Source organism: Neolamprologus brichardi, chromosome 2 (genome assembly GCF_056152115.1).
Source record: "Neolamprologus brichardi isolate AB-2024 chromosome 2, ASM5615211v1, whole genome shotgun sequence".
Lineage (NCBI taxonomy): Eukaryota > Metazoa > Chordata > Actinopteri > Cichliformes > Cichlidae > Neolamprologus > Neolamprologus brichardi.
The window spans coordinates 30,407,687-30,418,897 of NC_142105.1; the positions used below are offsets into that span (position 1 = coordinate 30,407,687).

At 38.4% G+C, this 11,211-nt stretch overlaps 1 protein-coding gene across 5 annotated transcripts in view; it reads left to right on the plus strand.

Moving 5' to 3' along the window:
- The window catches only part of mbnl3 (muscleblind-like splicing regulator 3), a 39,188-nt gene extending 28,715 nt beyond the window's left edge, over positions 1-10,473 (plus strand). For 2 of the 5 annotated variants that reach the window (XM_035912079.2, XM_035912083.2), the window contains one exon: positions 3,796-10,473. In XM_035912079.2, the coding sequence (XP_035767972.1) occupies positions 3,796-3,938 (143 nt within the window). In that variant the 3' untranslated portion in view covers positions 3,939-10,473. Of the gene's footprint in view, positions 1-1,384; positions 1,480-3,795 lie in introns of all 5 variants that reach the window. The other 3 variants (XM_006781286.3, XM_006781287.3, XM_006781285.3) reach the window with 3 other exon arrangements.
- The last annotated feature ends 738 nt before the right edge of the window (positions 10,474-11,211 follow it).

Genomic DNA, 11,211 nt, shown 5'->3' on the forward strand with positions numbered 1-11,211 from the left:
ACTCCGTTTTTGCATTTACTGTGGAGGAGAAAAATGGAGAAAACGCCGAAAACGCAGCGTCAAAGGTGTGCGCATTTATTTGACGTCACATCACGTTATTGTTTCGGTGAAATGAATTTCTACAATACTGTTACTGTTAATTGTCTCTGCAGTGTTTAAATGCTTACATATACACACACAGTTACTGTCCCTCCACACATATGACTCTTCTGCTTCTATGTCCCAGCTTTGTTTACTTTTTCCCCACCGAGGCTTCTAGACTTCTGATTGGCCAACATTTCTACACGGTTAGGAATATAGCGCCACCTGCTGCTTTGGCACGTTGCTAGCAGCGTTTTCCTTCATTTCTGCCTTTACGTGTGGACGGAATTATTTTTTAAAACGAAAACGGAAAATCTCCGTTTTCAAAAATACCCGTGTACGTGTGGACGTAGCCTAAATGTGACAAATTCAGTTCTTGTTTATGCTGAAAAGCTCCAGCTCAAGGTATGAATCAACTATATGTTTCTGTGGAGCAGTGAGACGATGACCTTATCGCCTCTGGGTGTGAGAGATGCTTTCTAATGTTGCTGCAGAGCCACAGCTGTGCTGTGTATGATGATGGACAATAGCACAGTGCATGTTTTGTGTACATATTTCAGTCTTATGTTCATATATGTGAGTTTGGTTGGTCTGACACACACCAATTGAGAATCTTAATAATATTATACATCTTAGACAGCATGTGTGCTGTTTTCAGACTTGTTGGTCTTCGCAAGTAGTCAACTAAACTTTGATTTGTTCCAGTGCCTTTTGTTTAGTTAGTAATAATAATAATAATGATAATAATAATAATAAAAAGCGACTCAAATGAGGATAAAAATGGACCAGTACTTTCAGTCTTTAGCACCTTCAGCTCAGAGCAACGATAAAATACGATTGCCATTAAATCACTAAATTCTCAGGATTTCTCTTACATTGTAATCGGAAGGAATAAAAGTATTTCTTATGGATCATTTGCTCTTTCCATACACATGCTCCGTCCATTCAATACAATTATCAGATACTCCAGTCTGATTAGATTGTATGACTGTGTATTGCTTTGTTTGTTTAACTGCCATTTTGTTGGTGAGCAATTAATTTTTTTTTTTATTTTGTATCCTGTCAGCTATTTAAATATGTATTTTTTTCCCCTTTTATCTCTGATTTTGTTTGCATGTGTCCTGGTACTTGTTCAAATTCATCCTGGCAATATCACTTGACTTGTGCCATGACTTTTGATCCTACACATTTTGCCATGGTAACCATATCATTCCTCTTCCCCCTCCCTTCCCCTCCCCCCCCTTCCCTCCTCCCCGCCCATATCCTCGTCCTCTGTCTTTCGTCTGACTCGCCCGAATAAAAGTTCCCATGATGCACGGTGCCACCACCTCCACTGTTTCGTCGGCCTCGACCCCAGTCACCAATGTTCCTTTCGCTGAATCTGCCGCCTCGAATCAGGTTTGCTCTTTCATTTCAGTCCTCTTTTGATTTTAGCTCTGTAGGATCTCAGTCCTGTTCACTGTCTGCCCGTAGTGTCACGTGTTATCTTCACATTTCATCTCTCCTCACGTTTCTGTTTCTTATGATGCGAGCAAATGAAAACAACTCGTTTTGAGAGGAATCTTGAAATAGACAACTGTTTTCATCTGAGTGTCTTTGTTTGGTGTTGAATCACATCATGTCTGTCTCAGTCGTTACTGTGTGCAGTATGTGGCCTGGCATTAAAGCATGCCAGCTCTCATCTCTGTTAAAAAATATATATATCATATAAAAATAAATGTTTGCAGCCAAACAGTTACTTAATTTGCTTGGATACAACCTACCAGTCAAATGATTTAGGGCACCCTCATTATTTAAATTTGTAATAAACTTGAATGGTACGAAGGTCAGCAGGTCACCAGCAAAGTAAAAGGAAAAGAAAAATGTGTAAATTTATTTAAAAAATAAGTCTAAGTTTAAGATTTCCTGCAGCTCTGGAAGTTAATAAATTCACCCGTAAGTGTCCCAACTTTTCTCAAATACTAGAAACCCTTGGTCTGTACAGGAACAATCTACAGCCTCTGATGCACCGTTGGCCCTGAAAAGCCTGAACTGGGAAATAATGGCCAGAAATGTTTTATTCTTTTTGAAACTGGAGCGTTTATTGAACCTTCTGACAAATTAAAAAAGAATATAAATATCAATTTGCTATATGTGGTATGTTTTATTGCTTAAAACATTTTGCTTTTGAGAGGGAATAAAATAACACTGGCGATGCAGACATTTCAAAAACTCCCAAAAACTTGTGTATCAAATATAATACAGGGTTGAAGCAATCTGGGTCTGCAGTTTATCCCACAGCAGCACAGAGACCTGAAATTTCTGAAGAAACAAACTGGACAGAGAGTTAAACTTCGATTAACCAGACAGGTCAACCCGCAAGTGCATTGATGTGTGCGCCACTGTGGAAAGACCGGTACAACACAGACGTTACAAGAGATGTGTGACAAAAAAAAATCCACAACACAAAAAGATGAAAAATGCTTGTTAAACCTTAATTTTGGCACAAAATTTTAAGCAGTTTTTTATCAAATTTGCCTCTTCATTCTTTATGTGTGTTTTCTTTTATGTCCCAGTGATCACTGAAATTAAAGCCAAAGCCCACCTAACAAGTGGAGGAGTCCCGGTTTGATCCCAGGAGGAGATCCATATCCCTTTGCGGTTGCATCAGGAAGGGGATCCAGAGTAGGAAATCTGCCAAATTAAAGCTACCTGCTGTGGTGATCTCTCGTGAATAAGGAAACAGCTGAAAGTGGCCACAGTGCTTCACAAATTTGTTAGACCACCTGACAAAACACCAAAAAAAGCACAAATATTTTAGAAATCTGTCAAAAACTTGCTTAAAACTAAAAATTATGTTTTTATTTATTTGGCAAACAACAAACTGAATTCACGCTTTTATTCCCGAATTTGAGCCAGCATACTTAATCAAGCGTTAGATAGCATTCAACCACCAAAACTAGTAAATAGCTGTAATTTACCATCTCGATCAAAAAATAATAATGTGCTTTACTAACTCTTTCTGCTTTTTTGTAAAGCAGTAAATTTGATATTTTAGCAATAAAAACATCACTTTGATTTAAGAGCTTGCACAAACTGAAGGATTAACCATTACCATTATGCACTGAGATATTACACCGTGTAATTGCCCTTAATATGTATAAAAATGAGAGCGCTCTAAAATCCTTTGACTGGTGATGTTTGCTGCGTTTTGTTGCTTACTTACAGCTGAAACAGAAGTCTGCTTGCTTTGATTTTTACAAAACATGATGGGGATTTTGATGTGGCTTGACTCTACTATATAGCTTTAATGGAATTTACCTGAAATAAACTAAATTTGCATTCCTTCGGTTTACCAGCATCATACCAGGCCATGATTTTGAACTAACCTGCTGCTACTATGGATGAGTGCATAACTAGTCGACTAGGTATCACAGATTTTGTAAACTTTCGTTCCTGAGATGTTACACCCAACCTTCTCTCTTTTTGACGTGAAGATTCAAACAAGCAAAGGTGTAAAGTGAGGTGATAACACACATTCAGCATTAACATCTATGAAAAACAACCTCAGTGCTAACTTGACTATTTGCTTTGCCCATAATTTTAAAAGATCATCATAATTAAGCACAGATATCAGTATAAAATAATCTGCTACAGAGGTTTGCCTGCATATGTTTGTGTCTGTAAGAACTCACAGCTCCTCCTCCTCCTCTTCCCCCCCTCTCTCTCTTCCAGTAGACCCCTCGGAGCTTCTGACTTCAGATCCGGTGGAGCTCCAGTGCATTCCCATGGAAACCCATTTCTGCCCCGTCCCCAAATTGCTGGTGGCAGCTCCTGTGGCACTAAACTCAGTAAGCCTTTCCCGAAACCCCAGTTAAAGTCCCGTAAACCCCGAGCACTGCAGCAAACATGTGCCTCGCCCACAGTGCACACCGACTGATATCATGTTGTGAACGTAAGAGAGCTGCGATGGTTCATGCAATACAGACCTGGACGTATTACCGTTGCTTTAAAGCAGCCACCCTGATGCATACTGACTCGATCGGGGCGAGCAATAGAGCTCCCTCGTCCTTACAGCCATACATGCCCACACCTTAAAAGTGCAGCACATGTGCGCACACATAAACACACACACACATATATATTCAAGACTAAATGCCCTTTATGGGTCGGAGCCATCACATGAGGCCACCCAACACATTTGACTGTTCCAAAGTAAGAAACTCTGAGAAGTTCATTGTAGAAAATTCAGACGGACCAGCTGCCGGTCTCCAACCATGACGGGCTGTCAAAGTGAAAGAGTGTTTCATATCATGTCACGTTTACGTTTCAAGATGAGTGCAAATGTGACATTTGTGTTGTACGACGTGTACCGCTCAGTCTGTCATCATGGTCTCATTTTGCCTGGTGATATGTCAGTAAGGGGTTGTTGTTCATTTGTTTGTGCCTTTGATTTTTTTCTGCTCAGCTGCAGAGGAGACTTAGTGTCCCAAAAATGATTCAAAGAAGAATTAGTTACGTAAATAGAGTGTATTAGCCTGTAGCTGCTATTGGGATAAAGTCTACTGGTTACAGCAAACGCCTCTTAAAATGTATATTAGAGTTTCCTAAATGCAATGAATGATTCGCCCCCCTGTTTTATTGAAAAATGTAGACTGGGTGAAAGTAACTTAGTATGTAATTACTTCTTATAAAGAAGATGGGATGAGGGATATCTTTAGGATGTGTTAAATAAACTGCCTTAAAGCAGCTGAGGTCATGTTCTCTATGTAAGGGCCCCTCTCTGTATAGTGCTCTCCAGTAATAGACCAGACAGCTCCAATCGTCAAAACTGATAAACCTGAGCAGTGAAGTTTCTTGAATCGTGATTTCCGATCAGTGATTGTGTTTCTTTTCTTTTGTGATGGGTAACTGTGTAACGACTAAAAAAGGAAAGGTTCATCCTGTTTCCTCTGTGATTTGAAACCCGAACACCAGGCTTTGCTCGCCGATTCTGTGTGTGTTCAGCTCGCCTGTAAATGCCACTTAAACTTTTACACCTGATGTCAGTTATTGCACAAGATGGAAGCGAGATCGGTTTCCTTTTGTTGTGCCTAAAGTCTGCGGTATATGCAAGGAACTGCCCGTTTAATGCAATATCTGGATAAATCCTCCAAATAAATGTTTCCCTCTCTAATACAGAGATGTATTTCAAAAGGCTGTTTGTTTAACGTGGCTTTTGGACTAAATAAGTGGCACAAGATTTTTATGTTTTATGGTTCTGCAGGGAGAAAGCTTCGAACTTGAAAATGTCCTGTCTGACTTTAAAATGTCATGTCTTTCTACTGCTGTCCTGTTTGTCAAAAATGACGAGACTCTAAATATTCTTATAACCAGAATCAAGTTGCAGAAAAGGATGAACAATTCTCATGCTTGATGTCTGATGGTGAAAAAAAAATTTGGGGGGGACTTTCAAGTGTGTAAGGAATTGCTTTGTAGGTGTGTACAAAAAAAATGAACTTAACAGCTTTGGAAACTGGGCTGAAATCACTTATATCCAAATTCAAATGTGCCTCTTTCAAGTCTCCTCAAACAAAACTGTCAGTACACTGTAAGACCAGACCAGTGCTCAAAGACAGATGTGTTATTTGGTACATTATTATAATAGGAAATCACATTTGTATTAGTTTCTTCTCTGAGACAGCTGTGCTGTCTTACTATCAATGTAAGGAAATAAATCAGAGAGTTGTGCGCATACATACGTGTGTCAGAAAAGACGATGGATCACATATTTGGTTAGTTGTAAATGCTGCAGATATTACAACATCTCCCATTGAACATTATTCATTTTAAATAATGTTAATGTGTCGTGAATGTATCTAATGCAAAAACTTTACACATGCCCTTCTAAAAGACAGGCATGCTGAAATGTAATGGTTCACTCTATATAGACTATTTCAGAGGTCACATACTGTAGGTACCATGATGAAACTGTGTTAAGACATATTAAAGTATGTGTATTGTTATATAGATTTATATTTAATGTTAATGGGTGGTGTGACTACTTTTAGAAATATCTTTCACTGTCAGAAAAGGTAGAGCAGACTGCTGTACTCTTTGAAGTACAAATGTACACAATTCAGGTACATTTCAGTACCATTTATTGCTAGTCAGTTTTTCTACCCCTACCCCCTGTAGTATCCAAAGCACTATAAACAAAGCATATTATCATTAGGCAGAAAGTCAGCATGCTACCTTTTTTCTCACATCTATTTCCCTTGTGGTCCCAGTACTGCAGCCCTGATTCTGTTAACTTTTGGTGTGGAAAGGCTTTGTGGAGACATAACTGTGCAGAAAACCCACCCAGCCAGAGCTGCAAGTGCAGCACCAGGTATAATCCTGGGATTAACCCTCATTTTGGGCGTGTAAAAGCTTTTCCCTCCTGACCACCTAAATGCCCCAAATAAGATGGGTGGCGTATTTGTGGCAGTTTAAGAAAACACATATCTGCTTACGTTTTTTTAAAGACAGAAGATCTAAGCTGCTCTTATGTTTCTGTGCTAATACTAAGCTGGAAAGAGCTGCTAGTTAACACAGAGAAAAGGCCAGCACACCTTAATAAACAGTTGTGCAAAAACACTTGTGAACAGTGAGGTTGCCAGGCAACCAGCAATATAACCCAGATGGATTGTAAACTGTTCATGAAGAAATAATTACAGGAGGAAAACATCTATAAAACTACAGAGTGCCCTCTTTATATCCATTTTAAAGATTAAATGTGCAGTCTTGCATGGAAGGTGTTTACACCTTTTAGATAACTAAAAGTTAGCTTTTGGACAAACTGTGTAATGTTTGTAATAACTTAAGCCAACTTAAACAAGAATAGAGTGCCCTCTATAAGTACGTTAACAGATATTATTGGATAATTTATGCATCTGAAGTTGATATTAAAGCACAAAAATGAGACAAAACAGTAGGTGGCTTTAGCTCTTATATAGTATATAAGTAAGTAAGTAAAGTTTATTTATAAAAGCACTTGTCACAGAAATGAAGTTATAAAGTGCTTGGCAAAAAATAGTGTAAAATGAATAAAAACTGGGAAAAATCACAATAAAATATAATAGAAAATGATAGACGTATAAGTAAATGTCATCTGCATAGAAACGATAAGAAACTTCTGAAAAACCCTGAATGATGCCAGCTACAGGAAAAAAAGCAGAAAGAAAATAATAACTGGCTCAGGATTGAGCCTCGCATTTATCTGAGCCTTGCAGATAAATAAGAAGAAATTTAGTCAAATGGAAACCATAGGTCTACTAAGGAAAGTATCATGGTCGACAGTATCAGAGGCTGTGCTGAGGTCAAACAGACCGAGCAGAGAACAAATCCCTACATCAGAAGCCATATGAAAGCATGTTGACTGAACAGCGAAAGGTAGCCTAAAGTAAACGCTACTGAACTGGTCTACAAATATCAAGATGCATAACTATCTATTTCTGTGCTGTTTGTGTATTAAATAGCACATAATAAAAGCTAAAGCCAGTCTGTATTTTATCTCATGCAATGCTTTCATCCTAAAATGCTAAAACTGAGGTTTAAAATATCTATTTCAATCTGCAGTTTACATACTTTTAGAGGACACCTTATTTGTAATAACCTAATACCTGTTAATTTATCTGTGTAGCTCCACTTTGTATGGAAACAGGCTAGTGCCCCATACAGCTGATTTAACCGTCATATTTACTATACAGACATAAGAGTGATATAAAATCTTGTGAATAAGTGTATCTCCCAAAATAGTTGAATAAAGTATTTTTTAAAGTATAGCTGACTTTTTATCTGCATGGTGGATCAAACAGTATGTAGGCTCATAGCTGTCTCTATGAACCTGATGATCAGAATGTCCAGACAGGTCCCTTTTTCTAAAGACTAGCTTCGTCCAGCCAATCTCCTCCTTAAGTGACCCTACCCCTAACATCAGTATGCCTTCACTGTCCAGCTGGAAAAACAGAATACTTGATTAATAAACTGTGCCTCTCGAGGGCATTTGAGGTTTTTAAATACATTTAAATGTATCTATTAAGGCTCAAGAGTGTATTAATTTGAGGATTGTGGAGCACCATGAGTAAAAAAAAAAAAACAATGTTTTTACCTCTTAATTTTGTTCCCTCTTTCATTCTCTTGTACTTGATTACCTTTGGGCCTGGTTGTAATTTTTTTTCCCACACGGTCCTGAATCATAACTGTTCAACATGTGCAGAGCTCTGATCTTCGCTGTCCTGTGATCAGATCCTTCAGCATGTGGACACAGTTAACTCAGTCCTGAGAATACAAACAAAGGGCCTTAATCCTCGATCATATGTCACAGCTGTGTATGAAAATGTATTAAATGTAAGATTTTTTTTTTCTGACATAAAAAAAAAACGCGGCATGAAAATAATAATAACAATAATGACAACAAAAAAATCATTTATATGTAGTTAATAGTTTGTGTAGACCAATATGAAAAACATTATGATATGAAAATCGTTTGTACACAATGATGGAGTCATTGTTAATGGTAATAGTTGCTGTTGCTATGGCAACAAAATGACAACATGGCTACCTTTTTATTATCCTAATAGTGATTTTTTTTTTTCCACAATAATTATGATGACATACAGCACTAACTTATCCGAAAAGGGAATGTCTAATTATTAGTTTGTCTTGTTGCAAAGTGATTGAAAAAACTTTAATCCTTGTAATATCCAAAGGTCCTTAGGGGAGGTCAGCCGTTTATTTTGTTTTGTTTATTTGACGTTCATTTTATATTTAGGTTTTTTCTTCTTGTACATGGTGTTTTTGAGAAATAGGAATGAACTCTGGCTTTTAGAGCAAACATCTGTCAGGGAGGTAAAGAGGACCTTGGACTAACTGGAAGATCTTTTTTCTGTGGAGGCGAGCGGTTTTTGCCGTTTGCCTCCTACAGACCGAGAGATCTGGCTCAGGTTTTGGCCAAGAAGGTGGTCTCGAGGTCTCTTACTGCCCAGCTGTGCTGGGTGATGTCGATCCTCACTGAGGTGTATACGAATGTGTGATGTTCACCTTGTTTGCACTTATGTACATAACTATGTCAGAATACTCAAAATTTATTTTGAATAAATACAGATAAAAGAGTCAATTAAAAAAAATCTAATCAATATATTGTTAACGATATGTCTATTGTTTTCTTACATCTGCCCTTTTGTTTGTTGCTAGAGCCCTGTTCTTTGCTAAGCATGGCACTGCCTAGCTGTAAACTACAAATGATTTGCTTTATAAAGCTATTTTGTTTCAGTTCAGTTCAGTTGATTGATCCTCTGTGGTTTAATAATATGCGACCCTGACATCAAACAGGAGAGGTGGATCATATGTAAGAACCTAATCTGAGCAGATGACATGCAGACACATTCCTCTCTCCAGTAAAGCACCGAAATAAAGCACAGAGTAGCTCCATCTGCAGGCTGAAAAACAAAATAGGAGCCGATATTAAATCTGACCACAGAAGAACAGAGATTTAAATTCTCCTTCATCTCTGTCATTTTGTAATTTTTTTTAAACTCTCCTGTTTCTTGTCATTAACCAAAACAACAATAAATCTGAATTCTCCTCAGGATTTTAGACTAAATTGCAAACAAACTGCTTTTCCAATATTTTCCTCTCCCAACAGCAGCAGCATCCTCACATGACTCTGGTTCTGCTGATTTGAACATGTGATCCTCTTTATTTGCCCCCAAAGCCAGCGATTTTGTTGCCATGGCACTTCTCCTAGTGTTGAAGTGACTGAGTCATCCTGGAGAATCGGTTCACAGCCCTCTGACTGTTGAATATTGACTTCAAAGAGTTTGTGAGCAGGGACGGGTCTCTGAACGACGTGTACCCACAACTCACCAAAGCGTCTCTACTGACTCACCAGCTCCCCTCATCATTGCTGTCCCAGTTTAAGTACATGCTGTGGGTTTTAAATCACTGTATTGTTACTGTATTGATTCATTTTAGTTGTGATTGTGCCTTTAATGTGCAAACTGGACTTTTAGGTTCTACATCTCAATGACTAAAACCGCCACGTGAACTGAGCGTGTGCCAATCATATCAATTTAATTACATCCTCTGTTGAGTCCACAACTTATTTTTTAAATTGGGTACAATCGCCGACTGAACGACACCCCCGTGGAAGATGATGAGGGCCAAAGACTGTTCAGGACTAAGCCATAAAAAACTCTGACACTCTTGGGCAGACTTGAACGTGACTGCTGTTTCTTTGTTTCACTCTGTTTTCTGCTTGTGGTGCTTGTATGTGCTGCTGTGCTACATGCCAATATATTTTGCAGTGTATAGCTAATTATGAGTAAGTTACTGTGCCTATGATGAGTTCTGCAATTTCTGTTTGACCTTAAATAAAACACTTCATTGTGACCCTCTTGTGTGTTTTTTCTTTTTGTCTCTTTCATTGCAGACATACACATACAGCAAAAGAAGTATATAAACCACAACGTATACCCTGAACATCTGGTAGTGCTCCTAAATGTGCATATATAGCCTTAAAGGACCCCTTTATGCAACAACTGTTAATAACTAAGTCTACAATAACACACATGCATCTCAGGGGCTTATCTGTATATAAAGTGTTTTGGCACCCGGGAAAGACCTTTTAACCTTTCACAAAAGAGAAATCAGGTCATTAGGATCGAGATGAAAATATTATGGGGTTAAATTTATTCAAGCATAGGGTATAGACACACTGGACATTTTGTTAGGTACACCTTGCCAGTATTGGAAACTGGAAACATTCCTCAGAAATGTTGTAGCCTCAAATCGTGGCCTCAGTTTCCTGTTCTTAGCAGACAATACTGGCACCTGATGTGGACTTCTGCTGCTGCAGCCCATCTGGGTTCACAGATGCTCTTCCTCCTTGGTTGTAACGTGGTTATTCGAATTACTGTTGACCCTTATCAGCTCGACATAGTCTCACCATTCTCCTCTGACCTCAGGTATCGACAAGGCATTTTCCCTCAGAAAACCATGCTCTGTAAACACTGTGATTGTGTGGGAAAATCCCACTAGATCCACAGTTTCTGAAATACTAAGACCAGCCCATTCATGCCATTTTCAAAGTCCCTTAAATCACAATTCTTCCCTATTTTGATGCTCAAT